The 21,495-nt window shown below is 46.4% G+C and overlaps 2 protein-coding genes across 5 annotated transcripts in view; one reads left to right on the plus strand and one right to left on the minus strand.

The window, feature by feature from the left end:
- The window catches only part of LOC138652032 (CMP-N-acetylneuraminate-beta-galactosamide-alpha-2,3-sialyltransferase 4-like), a 175,280-nt gene that overhangs the window by 140,475 nt on the left and 13,310 nt on the right, over nt 1–21,495 (plus strand). The window lies entirely within an intron of this gene.
- KIRREL3 (kirre like nephrin family adhesion molecule 3) overlaps nt 1–21,495 on the minus strand; it is an 800,965-nt gene that overhangs the window by 5,629 nt on the left and 773,841 nt on the right. For 2 of the 4 annotated variants that reach the window (XM_069742735.1, XM_069742732.1), the window contains exons 13-15: nt 9,425–9,460; nt 3,374–3,481; nt 2,694–2,803 (exon numbers count right to left, since the gene is read on the minus strand). In XM_069742735.1, coding sequence (XP_069598836.1) covers nt 2,694–2,803; nt 3,374–3,481; nt 9,425–9,460 — 254 coding nt within the window. The remainder of the gene's footprint in view (nt 1–2,693; nt 2,804–3,373; nt 3,482–9,424; nt 9,461–21,495) is intronic. The other 2 variants (XM_069742736.1, XM_069742733.1) reach the window with 1 other exon arrangement.

A 21,495-nucleotide genomic window follows, 5' to 3' on the forward strand; every position in this document is an offset into this window, starting at 1 on the left:
ACATAGCTGGCTGTGCCGCAGTAGAGTCTGTAGCACTCCCATACATAGCTGGCTGTGCCGCAGTAGAGTCTGTAGCACTCCCATACATAGCTGGCTGTGCCGCAGTAGCGTCTGTGGCACTCCTATACATAGCTGGCTGTGCCACAGTAGAGTCTGTAGCACTCCTGTACATAGCTGGCTGTGCCGCAGAAGAGTCTGTAGCACTCCTATACATAGCTGGCTGTGCCGCAGTAGCGTCTGTGGCACTCCTATACATAGCTGGCTGTGCCGCAGTAGAGTCTGTAGCACTCCTGTCATAGCTGGCTGTGCCACAGTAGAGTCTGTAGCACTCCTGTACATAGCTGGCTGTGCCGCAGAAGAGTCTGTAGCACTCCTATACATAGCTGGCTGTGCCGCAGTAGAGTCTGTAGCACTCCTATACATAGCTGGCTGTGCCGCAGTAGAGTCTGTAGCACTCATGTACATAGCTGGCTGTGCTGCAGTAGAGTCTGTAGCACTCCTGTACATAGCTGGATATGCCTCAGTAGAGTCTGTAGCACTCCTATACATAGCTGGCTGTGCCGCAGTAGCGTCTGTGGCACTCCTATACATAGCTGGCTGTGCCGCAGTAGAGTCTGTAGCACTCCTATACATTGCTGGCTGTGCCGCAGTAGAGTCTGTAGCACTCCTGTACATAGCTGGCTGTGCTGCGGTAGAGTCTGCGGCACTCCTATACATAGCTGGCTGTGCCACAGTAGACTCTGTGGCACTCCTATACATAGCTGGCTGTGCTTCGGTAGAGTCTGCGGCACTCCTGTACATAGCTGGCTGTGCTGCGGTAGAGTCTGTGGCACTCCTATACATAGCTGGCTGTGCCACAGTAGACTCTGTGGCACTCTTATACATAGCTGGCTGTGCCGCAGTAGACTCTGTGGCACTCCTATACATAGCTGGCTGTGCCGCAGTAGACTCTGTAGCACTCCTATACATAGCTGGCTGTGCCGCAGTAGACTCTGTGGCACTCCTATACATAGCTGGCTGTGCTTCGGTAGAGTCTGCGGCACTCCTGTACATAGCTGGCTGTGCCACAGTAGACTCTGTGGCACTCTTATACATAGCTGGCTGTGCCGCAGTAGACTCTGTGGCACTCCTATACATAGCTGGCTGTGCCGCAGTAGACTCTGTAGCACTCCTATACATAGCTGGCTGTGCCGCAGTAGACTCTGTGGCACTCCTATACATAGCTGGCTGTGCTTCGGTAGAGTCTGCGGCACTCCTGTACATAGCTGGCTGTGCTGCGGTAGAGTCTGTGGCACTCCTATACATAGCTGTATGTGGCACAGTAGAGTCTGTACAGCTCCTGTAGCATATTTTATTTCCCAGGGAGCATTACTGGTCAGTCCCCACACTTTTCTTACGTGATGCCTCCCCTCCATTGTAGAAGAAATGAAGATGAAATCATTTCCTCCATGTCTGAGGCCGTTTCCCAAGGCCATGGACATGTCTAAGTGGAGCCCCTCCCTAATATGGCGGTCACAGAGCGCGGTGCTGGCTCACTGGCAGTACAGGTCGCGGAGTCTCGGCGCTGACTGTATCGTGTTGCTCTGTTGCGACAGTTTGGACAAGTGATAAAACTATAGATCAGCTACAGATTCCTCTGCAGCCTTCGTGGGCAACACTGATGAGCCTGGCAGGGGACACAGGTGACACCATCGCAGAGCCCGAGCTCCGGCCTCCTCTGCGCATTCATTTCCCTCATTTTTTGTGGAGGCAGAACTTTTCCATCAGAACTGAATACAAAGCGAGTGCCGTGCTGACAGCAGAGCCGCAGACCTGAGCCCAGATCACATCCCCGGGCAGCGCCACAGACCAACCACGTCATTACCATGGCTGCAATGTGTCCAGTCCACACCATCCTCTGAGCTCCAGACCATGGAGGTAAAATCTGCGCTGCTTGCGGTGAGGTCTTTGATGTAGAACCTCACTAACTCTCCTCTTTGCTCCGGTTCTCCCTCGTCAGCACAGCTGATCTTCGCCTCCGGTGATTTGCTCAGTTAATTATGCAGCAGTCCGTTATTATGGTGCACTATATTATTAAGTTATCTCCCGCGCTATGTTACACAGGACTGCCGCTTCCCAAGGACAGACTCCCGCGCTGACATTACACCACAGCTCTGCCGGGCGATTGCCATCGGTTACGTGACGTGTTAGGCCTTAGGTTTCACCCGCCCCTAAATTTAGTCTCTAAACCGCGCAGAGTGCAATGTATTTCAGGCGAGGAAACGATTCATCTGAAATGATTGCGAGTCTAAATCACATTTATGCATCGGGCAGAGGATAAATCTGCCCAAAGTGAAGAGATTCTGTGAGCGGCTTTTTTTTTTTTTTTTATAGAAGTCGGATTTATGTAACGCGGTGTGTAATTAATACGCGGTAATAAAGCCGTTCATCAGGCGTAGTGTCCTGAGCATGCGCGTTGTCTACAGTCACCTCTGCATGGCGGGGACGGCGCTGATAAGTGATTGCGGTGATTTGGATCCTGTTATGGAGCGATCCCTCATTAATAGTCCAAAAATGATGAACAAAAGCGAAACGCCTGCACTTTCCTGAAGTTCTGCCTCTGAGAAGATGAATATCGGCCCCTGACATCTGGAAGCCCCTGCCTGGGACGGCCACATTGTATCCCTCACATTGATACATTGTTGCTCTCTCACCATCAGCTGTTTGATGCTGGAATGTTCCTCGGTTTCTCTCCCGTTCGTCGGCTCCTTGTGTACGATCTCCACACGGATGTCGTTTTTAGCGGATACTACGCCCTTCAAATCTGGAGGAAACACACATTTAGCAGGGGTTAAAAGCGGCAATCACAAGGACGGGCGTATACGCCCTAACTGCACAATACACAATGTGAACTTACCATGTGCAGGACCTTGCTGTCAGTGAGTGGAAACCGTCCAATTCACATCTGTAGGCTGAAAACCTGGATGTAAATGCTCCCACTCACTGACAGCAAACAAAGATCTTGAAAATGGAAACTGAAACATAAAAACCCCAGCACATTAAACAGTTTACACCAGAAAAGAAAAATCGTTACCGATCCCATAGGAAAAACCTGGTGTAAAAAAGGTCAAAGTTTCTGCTGCCTCTGTAAAAAGTGAGCGTCGCTCAGCAGGAGGAGTGTGGTCTAGTGCAGCACAAAGGGCATTATGAGCGGCATTTCTCGGCGGGCGCACATCTCTGCCGGCGGCTCCTGGAAGATGCCCTGAATTCATGGCGGCGGGCTCTGGATCAGGACTGGTGTACACAAAGCCGCTATTGATAAATCCTCGCAAAAGTCTTAAAACCTTCCAGAGCGTTTGTCCTTGCCAGTTGCAGCCATTACATTAACACTTACTTCTCTGGTTCCGAGCGCAGCAGAAAGCTACAATTGTGGCCATGAGGACCAGGAACGCCACTCCAGCGCCGACCGCGACCCCAATGATGACTGTGACCGGGACGGACTCTGCAGGAAGAGAGGAGACGGTGGATTAACAAAACGTCCTCACATTTATCTCAGCGCCACAGATATTAAAGGGGAACTACACAGAATGTCCAATGATCCGTATGTCAGTAAATGGTCGGTCGCGGTCCGCTCAGTAAGAACCTCACATCTGACTTGTGCCGTCGTGTATTTGTCCGCTATAGGGGGGCACCAGGGTCCTGTGACTTGTAGGACATGAGTGCATTTCCCATCCACACCTATGGAGACTACGGTCACGTTACATGTAACACGATGGTGTCGCTACGATAGTTCTGCTGTAAGACCCAGATCCAGGGCAGTCAATGGAACAGCACACGGGGAGCGATCACGTTCAATAGAAAACCATGGAAACAGCCTCCTATCCCCCCGAATATTAGCATTCTGCGCAGACTTCTCTAGTGGCCGGAGTGAGAAGACGCAGTATCTGTATCGTGATGCTGAAACCTGCGCTGACCCCGCACAATGGACGACGGTGTGACTTACATAAGGGGGTCTGACAGAACACGTCCTTAGTATTTATCATATGTCCATTGTGAGTGCAGCTCTGGATGTGACTAGAGTCTAGGACTGACAATACCACAATCTGGACTCTATCAGATCCCATGATGCCTTTCACCTGCTCGGTAGATTAAGCACTGCAGTCTGCTCTACCCCTTGCCATGGGCAGAGCGCCCCCTAAGGACGGGCATGATATCCATGGGAGGCAGCAGCAGCGCTCGGCTAATCTTACCCATAGAAAGGTGGAGCGTTGTCAGCCCGGGCAGAGAAGGTCGACTCTGGGTACACTGGGGTGCAGCAGATACCAGATTACAATAGCTCTGGCCTTGAGCTATGACTACATTATTGGGGCTTACTAATACTTCCATATACAGCCCGGCCCCCCATGATGTAAGGGGATGTCAGAGCGGGGGCTTCAGTGCTTGTTCCCCTGACTGCTCTGCCTGGTTCTGTGTCCTCACTGTGGTTCCAGCCTTTTACTCCTGGACCCATCTTTCCACAGACCCTGAACAGCATCTCTAGTTATGTCGATATTTGTCCCGGTCTTTTATGGTTTTGCCGCTGTCAGTTTTTCCTTGAGTTCATGAACCAGGAGGCTCAGGATTAATAGATACAGGTCCTGGATGATGTGAGAAAGCTGAAAGCATGAGATGATCTGTGATGTCATCAGTGACAGCGGTGTGGTGGAGGTGATGTCATTTAGGGAAAGATCTTTAAGGAAGTGTCATCACTTTGCCCTTGTCTGGTCCCTCACACATCAGGCCTGAGATGGCCAATGTGCAAGGAATGAGCAGAGCCTCAGTGATCGCAGACAATGCAGGTTTATGCTCTGCCCAGACAAATGGCCCCTCTAACTATTTCTAGGTTAATCCGGTAAAGTACAGAACCCCCCCTGTCATTATGGCAGGTGTTATTGGTTGAGATCACCAGCAGTTCCAAGTCTCGCCACAAGGGGGAAGCATCTTCCAAACTTTTTGTTTTTCCTTTTTCCTTCTAATCTTTGGCTTTATTCCCATGTTCATAGCGGAGCTGACTCCTGGGGTCTCCCCAGAGCCCTCACTATACTGTGGGTGGTCTTGTAAGCACTGTGCTAGTGGACAGGGACCCCTACACATTTTCTGTTCCTCATAATTTATTACAATCTCCTGCAAGGGAGGTCCTACAGTCCTAAAGCCAAACGGAAGCTCTTCAAACTGTAGAGCAAAGAGCTTGTAAGTGCTGCACTCATTGCTCGGGACCGTCCGCCGCTGATTGGCTGCAGCGTGACACTAAACAACATGCAATGAAATGATAACGCCCTCCATTCCTGAGAACACGGGCGATTTATAGTAAATTCTTGTTACATTCTCATACAGGAAAGATCTAGATCTCGGCACCATGTTCGCCAGTAGATAGAAAATTATCCAGATGTGAGAGTCCTCAGTGGTTGATACCTTTTAATGGCGAACTGAAAAGATGGTAACAAATTGCAGCTTTCGAGGCTACACAGGTCTCTTCATCAGGCAAAGACTAAAACAAATTCTGAAGAATCACATATTTATGCACAACACAGCCCAGAACTGTCATTATGGGAGAGTGATAAACAGTGGTGTCCGTGTTACATTCTCAATGATTCAACATCCCAGATGATGGATATCAGTGCTGGCACAGGCTGACGTGTGTGCGAGGGGCTGCCTGACTAAGCCAGCCCCCTCCCCGATCATGGCAGGTACAGCTATTGTAATCAGCAGTGAGCCAGCCCCGTCTCAGCTATGCTGGTACATGTGGTGCAAGTATACAGACACATCCAGGACATTATTCATGTGGACGGCACTATATCAGCCTTTAAAAAACAACAGTCTTCTGCTCCTCAGAAAGCTGGGTGCTTCAGGGCAGGGCTCGTCCCGACCTTTCCTACAGTCCTGAGTGACAGATCCTATGGGGGGAGGGGGAGGGAGTTCACATTTTCTTAACATCTCTTAAAGGGGTTTTCTGAGTTTGGAATATTTATGGTCTGTTATTAGGAAGGGTCATTATTCTCTAGTCAGTGGGGGGCCGACTCACAGTATCGGCAGACGAGCGGCGGTTTCATCGCTTACACACCGCTCATCTTCAGGGGGTGCCATGACCCCCCACCTATCTGATATTAATTACAGGCCATAAATATGCCAAACCCAGAAAACTCCTTTAATGCTGCATATTTTCCAATGCGAGGACTAGGAAAGCTGGGTTTCATAGGCGACCGGACCATTTCAGACATTTGTGACTGCGTCATTCATCTCAATGAGATTTGCAGAAATCCTGAAGCGGCAGAGAAACGTCCGAGAGATGAATGGAGCTGATCCTGAGCCGCTGAAACGTCTGAAATACATGTGCCGCATGTGGATATCCCCTAATGGTATGGCCACCCAGCTTTTCTCGTGTCGTGAATGGAAATCTGTATGCAGTGATATCAGGGAAGTAGATCACTGGGAAAGCTGGGTGACTGCCAATATGGCCGCCAGTGCATTGTCAGCAGGAGCGGTCACACATCGCTACTACAATCCTGAGCGGTGAATCGGCCTCGCTCTGCAGGTATACAGTGGGGCAAAAAAGTATTGTCAGTCAGCAATAGTGCAAGTTCCACCACTTAAAAAGATGAGAGGCGTCTGTAATTTACATCATAGGTAGACCTCAACTATGGGAGACAAACTGAGAAAAAAAAATCCAGAAAATCACATTGTCTGTTTTTTTTTAACATTGTATTTGCATATTATGGTGGAAAATAAGTATTTGGTCAGAAACAAAATTTCATCTCAATACTTTGTAATATATCCTTTGTTGGCAATGACAGAGGTCAAACGTTTTCTGTAAGTCTTCACAAGGTTGCCACACACTGTTGTTGGTATGTTGGCCCATTCTTCCATGCAGATCTCCTCTAGAGCAGTGATGTTTTTGGCTTTTCGCTTGGCAACACGGACTTTCAACTCCCTCCAAAGGTTTTCTATAGGGTTGAGATCTGGAGACTGGCTAGGCCACTCCAGGACCTTGAAATGCTTCTTACGAAGCCACTCCTTCGTTGCCCTGGCGGTGTGCTTTGGATCATTGTCATGTTGAAAGACCCAGCCTCGTTTCATCTTCAATGCCCTTGCTGATGGAAGGAGGTTTAGCACTCAAAATCTCACAATACATGGCCCCATTCATTCTTTCATGTACCCGGATCAGTCGTCCTGGCCCCTTTGCAGAGAAACAGCCCCAAAGCATGATGTTTCCACCACCATGCTTTACAGTAGGTATGGTGTTTGATGGATGCAACTCAGTATTCTTTTTCCTCCAAACACGACAAGTTGTGTTTCTACCAAACAGTTCCAGTTTGGTTTCATCAGACCATAGGACATTCTCCCAAAACTCCTCTGGATCATCCAAATGCTCTCTAGCAAACTTCAGACGGGCCCGGACATGTACTGGCTTAAGCAGTGGGACACGTCTGGCACTGCAGGATCTGAGTCCATGGTGGCGTAGTGTGTTACTTATGGTAGGCCTTGTTACATTGGTCCCAGCTCTCTGCAGTTCATTCACTAGGTCCCCCCGCGTGGTTCTGGGATTTTTGCTCACCGTTCTTGTGATCATTCTGACCCCACGGGGTGGGATTTTGCGTGGAGCCCCAGATCGAGGGAGATTATCAGTGGTCTTGTATGTCTTCCATTTTCTAATTATTGCTCCCACTGTTGATTTCTTCACTCCAAGCTGGTTGGCTATTGCAGATTCAGTCTTCCCAGCCTGGTGCAGGGCTACAATTTTGTTTCTGGTGTCCTTTGACAGCTCTTTGGTCTTCACCATAGTGGAGTTTGGAGTCAGACTGTTTGAGGGTGTGCACAGGTGTCTTTTTATACTGATAACAAGTTTATTATTACTAAATGTCTCTAGAAAGAATCTATAGTAGTGCCTCAAAGACCACACTCCCATAGCATATAATCAACAACGTCCATGCTAGTATCATAGCCCATGGACAAAAAGTGATAAGGCAACGAAAGATGTAAATTTGGGCAGGCGGGAAGGACACGGGACGCATCTTACTTTAGCGGTAAGCTCTCCTATACTTTTGCCCACTTGCCGGCACTTGCGCTTGGACTTTGTCTGTGGCCGGATTTATTTGCCGGTACTGATGTCTGTCTAGCCACTAGGTTTATCTATATTGCCACTGGCTCATCTATCATTGCGATATAACTGCGGTATTAATATTGTGGTATTTGCACCCCTTTTTCTTTGTATACTATAGTACCGCGTTTGTATTTCGTTTATGACCGTTTTTTCTTGGCTTTGACTTATATTTTTTCAGTTTTCCATTTAGTACACCTATGACATTGTATATGTATATATTATATTATAGTCTCGTATTGGCAAGGGGACTGAGGAGATTGAGTATCCGCCTGTGTTATATACTTGTTGTTGGATCACTCGCAGTTATTTCAATATTTGAGCATTAACATATTTTTATGTATTTTTGTACTATATACTGCCAGTGATTCAACAGTGTATTTGCGTCCGTCATACTATTTGATCCTTCCCTACGGAGGTTTTCTTTTAGCCCTGTCACTGTTTTTGGTCTCTCCTTTTATCTTTGTTTTTTGTTTATAATAAAGATATAACTTTTTATAAATTTACATCTTTCGTTGCCTTATCACTTTTTGTCCATGGGCTATGATACTAGCATGGACGTTGTTGATTATATGATAACAAGTTTAAACAGGTGCCATTACTACAGGTAATGAGTGGAGGAAAGAGGAGCCTCTTAAAGAAGAAGTTACAGGTCTGTGAGAGCCAGAAATCTTGATTGTTTGTTTCTGACCAAATACTTATTTTCCACCATAATATGCAAATAAAATGTTAAAAAAACAGACAATGTGATTTTCTGGATTTTTTTTCTCAGTTTGTCTCCCATAGTTGAGGTCTACCTATGATGTAAATTACAGACGCCTCTCATCTTTTTAAGTGGTGGAATTTGCACTATTGCTGACTGACTAAATACTTTTTTGCCCCACTGTATATGTCGCTACGTCCATTATATCTTTAGAGCAAGGCCGATTCTCTGCTCAGGACTGTAGGAAAGATGTGTGACCGCTCCTGCTGACAATGCACTGGAAGCCATATCAGTAGTCACCCAGCTTTCCCAGTATCCCGAATGGTTAATCTGCCTTATTATGCAGCTCCTTAGCACCTCTCCATATAGCATGGCTGATTTGCCCTTCAGAAGTCTGGGAAAGCTGGGTGACAACTTCTTAGGATTAGTATCCAGTAAGAGGACAGAAATACATGTACCACGTTACCTGTGCGTTTACAGACATGTCTAAAGTAAGGGAATGTAAGACGGAGAAGTGTGGAAAGTTCTGTCGCATCTTCTGCGGGAGCCGGTCGCTCATCATGGCGGACACACACAGACATATTCACCTGGACGTTAGGAGCCCATACCTGGTTCCACACTCGCTCCTGACCGCGCGTTCCCACCTGTTTAAAGATAAAACAGGTGTCTGCAGGGCTGAAGGTTCGGCATGCTACGACATACGACAAGTACGGGGTCACCCACACCCCGGCATTAATCAGCGCCGCTCCGATGTTCGGCCATTCCTTCTACCCCGGCATCAATCAGGGCCGCTCCGATGTTCGGCCATTCCCTCTACCCCGGCATTAATCAGCGCCGCTCCGATGTTCGGCCATTCCCTCTGATCGCAGGCAGGACACAATTTCCTACATTTCAGCCTTGAGAATAAATTATCTACTTCATAAAAAGTGACACTCAATCAAAACTATTTAGGCTGAGCGCTCTGGACGGGGGAGATTTAGGGGCGCCGGGACAGAGATGACACTTTAATGGATTCCTTCTCGAGGCAGAAGAGCGAGGACCCATTTGGGATGTCGCCCGTGTAAGGCACTGAGCCCAAAAATAAAAAATGCTGATGAATCTCTACGAGGAAATGGCAGTCCTCTCATCCCAAATCCGGCAGATGACGCCCCCACATGCTGGAGAGTTTAGATGGGCTCCAAACCTTATATTGCAAAGCCACTAAACATTAGAGAAAAAGCTACTGAGTAGATATTATATATATAAAATGTATATAATAGAAGCTGTGACATCAGCCTGCAGTGTAAAGCACAGAGGATTCCATTCTTTTCAGGATCATTATTTGCGTCAGTAAATTGCTATAATCTCACCAGACTCTGGATGCAGGTGAGAATATTTCAGTGTGTTAGTCTGCACCAGTGAACGCCAACTCCCGGCATGCTCGACTGCTAGTAGTAGTAGTGCTGACACCAATGGTAAGGGACTGACGATCCCCCGCAGCAGACCCCTCTCCTGACCTCAGACTGGGGCTAGGTAACGATTTTGGTCATGGCACTTCCCGGGACCACAGCTCATTCTGTGTCGCTGGTAATGAGGACGCTTCGGGACATCCAAGTACCTGCCACAAGTGGCAAAAAACCCATGTAGTTCAGAGTTTTGGCAAATCACTTGTTGAGTTTGCAGAAATTTATGGGTCACAAATGAGTCCCCATTACACTGCATTAGGGTACGATGCCGGGTGACCTGGGTCGTGGCCAAAATCCCAGCCGAATCGCTCACACGTTTTACCTGGACTGATACATTGTAGTAGTCTGGAGTTTATCTCCTAAAAGATTGTGGAAAGGATGCAATTGTAACAAACCCTCAGCAGTGAGAGCGGTGCTGGGTCAGGTTGTTTTCCTGCCACCGAATTCACTGACAGCAAGCAGAAACGATAGAGAAGGAGAAGCTCTGTCACTTTGTAATTGGCCCTTGGTCTTCATCTGCCGGGATAATGACATCTATTGCTATTGCAGAGTGTGGCTACTGCCGTCACTTTGTGTGACAGGATCTTGACTGTGGGATCGGCATTGGCTCCGGCAGACGACAAGGCACGAATAGTTTGTGTAATTTCTTTCAATTTGTGTCTATAGCAGGACGCGCGGATGGGGCTCTAGAGCAGGACGAGGGGATGGGGCTCTAGAGCAGGACGAGGGGATGGGGCTCTAGAGCAGGACGTGGGGATGGGGCTCTAGAGCAGGACGTGCGGATGGGGCTCTAGAGCAGGACGAGCGAATAGGGTTTCTAGAGCAGGACGAGGGGATGGGGCTCTAGAGCAGGACGAGGGGATGGGGCTCTAGAGCAGGACGAGGGGATGGGGCTTCTAGAGCAGGACGAGGGGATGGGGCTTCTAGAGCAGGACGAGGGGATGGGGCTTCTAGAGCAGGATGAGGGGATGGGGCTCTATAGCAGGAGGCGCGGATGGGGATCTAGAGCAGGATGAGGGGATGGGGCTCTAGAGCAGGACAAGGGGATGGGGCTCTAGAGCAGGACGAGGGGATGGGGCTTCTAGAGCAGGAGGCAGGGATGGGACTCTAGAACAAAGACCAGGAGGGGGAGTTGGGGCTCTATAGCATAGAGTATGAAGTGGAGATGGGGCTCTAGAGGACAGTGCAAGAGGCAGGGAAAGGCTTCTATAGCAGAGAGCACTATGTTGAGATGGGGCCTCTATAGCAGAGAGCAGGACATGGAAATGGGGCTCTTGAACAGAGAGGTGGGGATGGGACTCTAGAGCAGGAAGTGGGAATGGGCTGTCACGGATCCCTCTCCTTGCTGTCACTAATTTGTCACGTACCTGCTCTCAGCACGTGAGTTGGGGGTTGTGCCTGCAAGGGTTAATCTATCTCCCCTCTCTCAGTCCAGCATTCAACCTCTGTCCTATGCTGTAATGGGAGCATAAATCACACACTGGCCCAGGCCAAACACCCGCTCATACGCGCTGCCACCACTCACCGAATACACGGGCGATGAGTCCCGGAAATTACTAATACTGTCTACCACTCATACGGATCATACAGTTTAAGGCTATGGATTCTTTTAGAACATTCAAGATTCAACTGGTTAAAGTTTTATGCTTTAATACAAAAAAAGATTCAGTGCTTACAGTAAAGAAAAAGGTATAAAAATATGATAAAAATACATGCAAATATGCAAAAACAGTTATAAAATAAAGGGAGAAAACTTACAGAAATCCTAACTTTGCAGTCTGCTTTCTGCTCCCTGAGGGTAGGATGAATATAGACTGGATCACATCAGCTTCCCAGGCTGCCCTCACATGTGAACAATTTTGAATGTATGCAAGCCAAATTTATAGTCGACCCAGAGGTCAGATTTCTAGACCAGCCCTTCAAGTTGATATTCTAATTGCTTGTTTTTGATTGGACCACAGCCGCCCCCCAAATGAATGTATTATTTCTCTGAGATTCTTGTATAAAAGTTCTCACAGCTATATGATGTCAGGCTGTAATTGGCATCTCTCTTCAAAGAGCTAGGAGGTGTCAAATGTTTCCCTTTTTTTTGGTTCCCAGCACGACGCCCTGGTGAGATTGGAGACAGTAGTCTGCCTTCTCAAGATATGTATGCTGTGACCTTTGTGAGGCCTGCAGTTTCTGGACAGATGTTCAACTACTGCTAGTTACACATATAACCCTAGACATACGTCAGTACCCACGTATAGATATATACATATTTCACTACAGGGGCTATAGAGCAGAAAATTGGGATGGGGCTCTAGAGCAAGAAATGGGGATGTGGCTCTAGAGCGGAAGGCTGAAGGTGGGATAGATCTCTAGAGCAGGAGGTGGTTAAGGGTAGGGTTAGGATCCCTTTGGGTTTAGGGTTAGGGGTAAGGTTAGGGTTAGGATCCCTTTATCACCTTTATGTTGGGGGGTGGCATATCAGTGTGTTTTCTGGGTTTTTAATAGAAAAACGCATGCGTTTTTAACGCAAAAAAACGCATGCACAAAAAAACACATGCGTCCCCATTGACTCCAATGTATTTTTTGACCCAAAAAAACGCATGAAAACGCATGCGTTTCTTTTGGTCCAAAAAACGTCTCTCAAAAATACTACAAGTTGCATTTCTGAAAATGAACGCATGCAGTAAAAAAAGCATGCGTTTCAAAACGCGACCAAACGCGTACACACAAAAACGCATGCGTTTTCAATGTTAAATATAGGAAAAAAACGCATGCGTTTTTTTGAAAAAAACGCTGCAGACAAAAACGCAAGTGTGAAACCACCCTAAGAGAGATGCCGTAAAGGGGCTACCAGGTACACATAAAATTGGCCATTTTTATGCGCTAAACGCTCTCATTTTCATATTTCTAGTGCAGTAATGCAGTTCAAATTCAGCGCCGCAGTGTGCTGCCTTATTTACTTAACTAGAGTAGGAGGTGGGCATGGGGCTCTAGAGCAAAAGTCGTTGATGGGGCTCTAGAGTAGGAGGTAGGGATGGGGCTCTAGAAAAGAGCATGAGGCAGGGGTGGGGCTCTAGAGAAGAGAACATGAGGCAGGGATGGGTCTTTAGAGCAAGGATGGGTCTCTAAAGCAGCTGGCAGAGATGGGGCTCTAGAGTAGAGAGCAAGAGGTGGAGATGGGGCTCTATAGCAGAGAGTATGAAGTGGGGATGGGGCTCTAGAGTAGAGAGCAGGAGGTGGGGCTCTTGGGCAGAGAGCAGGAGGCAGAGATACGGCTTCATAGCAGAGCAGGAGGCGGGGATAGGGCTCTATAGCAGAGAGTATGAAGTGGGGATGGGGCTCTAGAGTAGAGAGCAGGAAGTGGGACTCTTGGGCAGAGAGCAGGAGGTAGAGATACGGCTTCATAGCAGAGCAGGAGGCGGGGATAGGGCTCTAGCAGAGAGCAGGAGGCGGCGATAGGGCTCTATAGCAGAGAGCAGGAGGCGGGGATAGGGCTCTATAGCAGAGAGCAGGAGGCGGGGATGGGGCTCTATAGCAGAGAGCAGGAGGCGGGGATGGGGCTCTATAGCAGAGAGCAGGAGGAGGGAATAGGGCTCTATAGCAGAGAGCAGGAGGCGGGGATAGGGCTCTATAGCAGAGAGCAGGAGGCGGGGATAGGGCTCTATAGCAGAGAGCAGGAGGAGGGAATAGGGCTCTATAGCAGAGAGCAGGAGGCGGGGATAGGGCTCTATAGCAGAGAGCAGGAGGCGGGGATAGGGCTCTATAGCAGAGAGCAGGAGGAGGGAATAGGGCTCTATAGCAGAGAGCAGGAGGCGGGGATAGGGCTCTATAGCAGAGAGCAGGAGGCGGGGATAGGGCTCTATAGCAGAGAGCAGGAGGAGGGAATAGGGCTCTATAGCAGAGAGCAGGAGGCGGGGATAGGGCTCTATAGCAGAGAGCAGGAGGCGGGGATGGGGCTCTATAGCAGAGAGCAGGAGGCGGGGATGGGGCTCTATAGCAGAGAGCAGGAGGCGGGGATAGGGCTCTATAGCAGAGAGCAGGAGGAGGGAATAGGGCTCTATAGCAGAGAGCAGGAGGCGGGGATAGGGCTCTATAGCAGAGAGCAGGAGGCGGGGATAGGGCTCTATAGCAGAGAGCAGGAGGTGGGGATGGGGCTCTAAAGCAGGAATGGGGCTTAAGAGCAGGAAGTGGGGATGGGGCTCTAGAGCAGAGTACAGGATCTTGGGATGGGGCTCTAGAGCAGAGTGCAAAGTACTGTCTACAGTACGAATAAGAGGCAGCATTTATGAAGGGTCATAATTGGGACAGAGTCTATGAATGTTCTGTTTTGCAGTCACACGGGTCTTGAGGCCCCAAGTCTTGCAGCTCATACTCTTCCTCTCACTCTATGTAAACACACAGGCTCATCTGGCTATAAACCCCCAGCAATTTCCATGCTGCCATCTGACGGCGCGGCCACAGTCTCCGCTTAAGTTGGACGAGGCCCAAGGCTAATTCTGAGCAGTTCATTTAGTCCCAATTCAATCTACATGACAGCAGCGTCTATAAATCACAGTTTAATGAGCGCTCTCCACCTGCCTGCCCCGCCATTTAATAAAATCCGTGCTGACTTGGAGACTGTCCAACAAGTGGCGCATCCTTAATCCCTCGCTGTCAATGCAGAGAACAGAGACGTCACACTCTGCAGCTTCAATATAGAAACCAAATGTACATTTGTGATGAATATTTATAGTGACGTGCAACTTTATAACAAGGGAGAAGATGAAGAAAACAAGACCCTGATAACAAAACTAGAGATTAATAACAATGTGATCTACAACTTCCCACAGCTCACGCTGCATTACAGTGTACCAGTACACACACTTCCCAGTGCCTTGGTTATATTCTTGTACATAGGGGACAGTATTATAGTAGTTATATTCTTGTATATAGGGGACAGTATTATAGTAGTTATATTCTTGTATATAGGGGACAGTATTATAGTACTTATATTCTTGTACATAGGAGCAGTATTATAGTAGTTATATTCTTGTACATAGGAGCAGTATTATAGTAGTTATATTCTTGTACATAGGAGCAGTATTATAGTAGTTATATTCTTGTATATAGGGGGCAGTATTATAGTAGTTATATTCTTGTACATAGGAGCAGTATTATAGTAGTTATATTCTTGTACATAGGAGCAGTATTATAGTAGTTATATTCTTGTACATAGGAGCAGTATTATAGTAGTTATATTCTTCTACATAGGAGCAGTATTATAGTCGTTATATTCTTGTACATAGGAGCAGTATTATAGTAGTTATATTCTTGTACATAGGAGCAGTATTATAGTAGTTATATTCTTGTACATAGGAGCAGTATTATAGTAGTTATATTCTTGTATATAGGGGGCAGTAGTTATATTCTTGTACATAGGAGCAGTATTATAGTAGTTATATTCTTGTACATAGGAGCAGTATTATAGTAGTTATATTCTTGTACATAGGGGCAGTATTATAGTAGTTATATTCTTGTACATAGGAGCAGTATTATAGTAGTTATATTCTTGTACATAGGAGCAGTATTATAGTAGTTATATTCTTGTACATAGGAGCAGTATTATAGTAGTTATATTCTTGTACATAGGGGCAGTATTATAGTAGTTATATTCTTGTACATAGGGGCAGTATTATAGTAGTTATATTCTTGTACATAGGAGCAGTATTATAGTAGTTATATTCTTGTACATAGGAGCAGTATTATAGTAGTTATATTCTTGTACATAGGAGCAGTATTATAGTCGTAATATTCTTGTACATAGGAGCTGTATTATAGTAGTTATATTCTTGTACATAGGAGCAGTATTATAGTAGTTATATTCTTGTATATAGGGGGCAGTAGTTATATTCTTGTACATAGGAGCTGTATTATAGTAGTTATATTCTTGTACATAGGATCAGTATTATAGTAGTTATATTCTTGTACATAGGGGACAGTATTATAGTAGTTATATTCTTGTATATAGGGGACAGTATTATAGTAGTTATATTCTTGTACATAGGAGCAGTATTATAGTAGTTATATTCTTGTACATAGGAGCAGTATTATAGTAGTTATATTCTTGTACATAGGAGCAGTATTATAGTAGTTATATTCTTGTACATAGGAGCAGTATTATAGTAGTTATATTCTTGTATATAGGGGGCAGTATTATAGTAGTTATATTCTTGTACATAGGAGCAGTATTATAGTAGTTATATTCTTGTACATAGGAGCAGTATTATAGTAGTTATATTCTTGTACATAGGAGCAGTATTATAGTAGTTATATTCTTGTACATAGGAGCAGTATTATAGTAGTTATATTCTTGTATATAGGGGGCAGTAGTTATATTCTTGTACATAGGAGCAGTATTATAGTAGTTATATTCTTGTACATAGGAGCAGTATTATAGTAGTTATATTCTTGTACATAGGAGCAGTATTATAGTAGTTATATTCTTGTACATAGGAGCAGTATTATAGTAGTTATATTCTTGTACATAGGGGCAGTATTATAGTAGTTATATTCTTGTACATAGGGGCAGTATTATAGTAGTTATATTCTTGTACATAGGAGCAGTATTATAGTAGTTATATTCTTGTACATAGGAGCAGTATTATAGTAGTTATATTCTTGTACATAGGAGCAGTATTATAGTAGTTATATTCTTGTACATAGGAGCAGTATTATAGTAGTTATATTCTTGTATATAGGGGGCAGTAGTTATATTCTTGTACATAGGAGCAGTATTATAGTAGTTATATTCTTGTACATAGGAGCAGTATTATAGTAGTTATATTCTTGTATATAGGGGGCAGTAGTTATATTCTTGTACATAGGAGCAGTATTATAGTAGTTATATTCTTGTACATAGGAGCAGTATTATAGTAGTTATATTCTTGTACATAGGAGCAGTATTATAGTAGTTATATTCTTGTACATAGGGTCAGTATTATAGTAGTTATATTCTTGTACATAGGGGCATTATTATAGTAGTTATATTCTTGTATATAGGAGCAGTATTATCTACTATATAATTGACTAAGGGTCACTTCCGTCTTTCTGTCCTTCTGTCAGTCTGTCAAGGAAATCCAAGTCGCTGATTGGTCGCGGAAAAAAGCCACGACCAATCAGCGACGGGCACAGTCCGGAAGAAAATGGCCGCTCCTTACTCCCCGCAGTCAGTGCCTGTCGCCCGCATACTCCCCTCCAGCCATCGCTAACACAGGGTTAATGCCGGCGGTAACGGACCGCGTTATGCCGCGGGTAACACTCCGTTACCGCCGCTATTAACCCTGTGTGTCCTCAACTTTTTACTATTGATGCTGCCTATGCGGCATCAATAGTAAAAAATCTAATGTTAAAAATAATAAAAAAACAGAAAACCTGCGATACTCACCCTCCGTTGTCCGCCGAGCCGCTCGCGCCGGCCGCCATCTTCCGTTCCCGGCGATGCATTGCGAAATTACCCAGAAGACTTAGAGGCCTCGCGAGACCGCTAAGTCATCTGGGTAATTTCGCAATGCATCGCCGGGAACGGAAGATGGCGGCAGCCGCGCGCTCATCGCCTGCGCCAGATCAGAGGATGAGTATGTTACAACTACAAGGGGCCCTCGGATCTGAAGGTGAGTATGTTTATTTTTTAACCTGTGACATAGGTGGATGGGCAATATACTACGTGGCTGAGCAATATACTACGTAGCTGGGCAATATACTACGTCAATGGGCAATATACTATGTGACTGGGCAATATACGACGTGACTGGGCAATATACAACGTGACTGGGCAATATACTGCGTCACTGTGCAATATACTACATGGCTCTGTGCTGTATACTACGTCGCTGTGCAATATACTACGTTGCTGTGCAATATACTACGTAGCTGGGCAATATACTACGTGACTGGGCAACATACTACGTCACTGGGCAATATACTATTTCAAAAAACTGACCGTCACATCCAAACATAGACTAAGTGTGAACAGGTGCTGAACCCAGAGTCGCCAACTCGTATATAGTCAAGTAAATAAGGCAGCACACTGCAAACATGAAACACGAAAATTGAACTGCATTACTGCACTAGAAATATGAAAAATGAGAGCGTTTAGCGCATAAAAATGGCCAATTTTATGTGTACCTGGTAGCCACTTTACGGCATCTCTCTTATACCAGAGATGTATTTACAATGAGGGTCCGGCCATCTTCAGGGGGTGGGGGATAGATGGAGATAGTGAATGGGCTACACACACACACACACAAACATAAAATGACTTTGATTAGTGAACGTGATAGGCCGCTCTGAACAAATGTTTTGAGCGAGCGCCTAAAACTATGCAAATTGTGGATGGTCCTAATATCTTGGGGTAGAGCATTCCAGAGGATTGGTGCAGCGCGGGAGAAGTCTTGTAGTCGGGAGTGGGAGGTACGGATCAGTGCAGAGGTTAGTCGAAAGTCATTTGCAGAGCGCAGTGGTCTGTTAGGCCGATAGACAGAAATGAGGGAGGAGATGTAAGGGGGGCCGCACTGTGGAGAGCTTTGTGGGTGAGAACAAGTACTATGAATTGTATCCTGTAATGAATGGGCAGCCGGTGTAACGACTGGCGAAGAGCGGACACGTCCGAGTAACGATTAGCCAGATGGCCGACCCTGGCTGCCGCATTATGGACTGGAGAGGGGAAAGTCACGTGAGGGGGAGGCCAAGTAATAGAGCATTGCAGTAGTCGAGACGGGAGTGGATCAGGGCGACAGTGAGGGATTTGTTGTTTCCATGGTGAGAAAAGGGCGGATTCTAGAGATGTTCTTTAGGTGTAAGCGGCACGAGCGGGCAAGAGATTGTTTATTGGAGGTGAAGGAGAGATCGGAGTCAAAGATAACACCCAGACAGCGCGCCTGCTGCCGGGGTGTTATTATGGTGCCATCCACGGAGAGGGAAACGTCCGGTTTAGGGAGGTTAGTAGAAGGCGGGAGCAGAAGAAGTTCAGTTTTGGAGAGGTTGAGTTTCAGATAGAGAGCGGACATAATGTCAGAGACTGCGGACAGACAGTGAGTGGTGTTCTGTAGTACAGCGGGGGTAAGGTCAGGGGATGACGTATATAGTTGTGTGTCATCAGCATAAAGATGGTACTGAAAGCCAAATCTGCTGATGGTCTGTCCAATTGGGGCCGTGTAGAGAGAGAAGAGAAGGGGGCCAAGGACTGAGCCCTGAGGTACCCCGACAGTGAGAGGAAGAGGAGATGAAGTGGAGCCAGAGAACAGAACACTGAAGGAGCGGTCAGAAAGATAGGAGGAGAACCAGGAGAGAGCAGTGTCCTTAATGCCAAGTGACTGGAGCCTAGAGAGTAGGAGACGGTGGTCATCAGTGTCGAAAGCTGCAGAAAGGTAGAGAAGAATGAGCAGAGAGTGGTCACCGTTACGTTTTGCTGTCAGAAGGTCATTGGTCACTTTGATGAGTGCAGTTTCTGTTGAATGAAGAGGTGGAAACCGGACTGTGAAGGGTCTAGGAGGGAGTGAGTGGAGAGGTAACGGGTAAGGCGGGAGTAGACTAGGCGCTCCAAGAGTTTAGAGATGAAGGGGAGATTGGAGACCGGTCTGTGGTTTGTGCAGGATGGGCCGAGGGTGGGTTTCTTTAGTAATGGAGTAATGATAGAGTGTTTGAAGGAGGAGGGGGAAATGCCAGAGGAGAGGGAGAGATTAAAGATTGTAGTTAGGTGAGTTGTGACAACTGGAGAGAGAGACTGGAGGAGGTGTGAGGGAATGGGGTCGGTGGTGCATGTAGTCAGAAGAGGAGAGGAGCCTGGAGACTTCTTATTCTGTGATGGGGTCGAATGTGGAGAGTGAGGCATGGGAAATGCAAGGAGGGATGGGAGTCACTGAACTTGGTGATTGGGAGCGGATTTTCTGACGGATATTGTCTATTTTCTCTATAAAGTGGGAGGCAAGGTCATCAGCACAAATGTCTGTGATAGGGGCTTGTGCTTTTGGCCTGAGGAGGGAGTGAAAGGTGTCAAAAAGTTTCTTGGGGTTATTGGATAGTGAGGAGATCAGTTATAGTCTTGTACATAGGAGCAGTATTATAGTAGTTATATTCTTGTACATAGGAGCAGTATTATAGTAGTTATATTCTTGTACATAGGAGCAGTACTACAGTAGTTATATGGATGTGATTTATTAAATTAACTTTTGTCACTTTGAAAGCATTCTTACTTTCAGATATAAATATTAATGTCAGTGAGTCTAATGAAGTTTTATGATTTTCTAATGGATTACTGCTTATGAGGGATGAAGCTGAAATAATCTAATTTTCAGCAGCCGCAGGATATTACTGTGTCATATTCTGGATTAAAGAAAAAAGGCATTGAAGGTGATAATTCTCCAGGAGGAGTTCTCCTTTAAGGCTGAGATGTGGCTTTAAGTAGAAGATGGATCAATAAGAGATGCATTACTGAAATGACGATATTCATATTTTATGTGATTTAATGTGCAGCTCCAGCGATCATTTCATCTGAAAGGTTACTTGGATGAGACTGAGGGTCATTCTGTGAGATGACGAGTGGTGACGATATCTGTCAGATGTTTTTCTGTCATTTTCTTGTTTCCATAACTTCTCTGAGATCAGTAAGAGCTCCATTCTCTATCATAAACCTCACATTATACTACAGCTCATCATCTATGATTGCTGACATCCAGCCTGTATACCATGTAGAGAGGTTGTCAGCTGATGAGACAGTTGGCTCTGCTACGCTGACAATGTCGGCTCTGCTGTATGTGCAGTTCCTCTTGACGCTGTGCACGGCGTCTATTTTTGCAGTGTTGTATCTGGATGAAAATGGCGTCCTCTTCGCTTCCCTGCTCTCCATCTCTTCTGCACTCCCTGTAACGTATTACGACGTGAGCGCCGGTTGTCAGATTTCACCTTGAAGGCTCCTTCGTTCCTTCTACTACATTAGCCGCCATAATAACCTCACAGACAGTGTAATGAGGTTGGCGTGATGGAGCGCGCGGTGATGGAGCGTGCGGTTATATTGCGCCGGCCCTCTGGCTGCAGACATTACACAAGTCAAACATCTTCACTTCCAACTTCACTAACAAATCGCCTCCCGTCCTCGTCTGCGGGATCTGGATTTCTGGAGCTGTGGGATCCACGTGACAGGTTTCTGCAGACGACGGTGACCCGAGTGGGTGTGCAGTGTCGCTGACATGACGGACAGGCGATGTGTC

Source organism: Ranitomeya imitator, chromosome 10, assembly GCF_032444005.1.
Source record: "Ranitomeya imitator isolate aRanImi1 chromosome 10, aRanImi1.pri, whole genome shotgun sequence".
Taxonomy (NCBI): domain Eukaryota; kingdom Metazoa; phylum Chordata; class Amphibia; order Anura; family Dendrobatidae; genus Ranitomeya; species Ranitomeya imitator.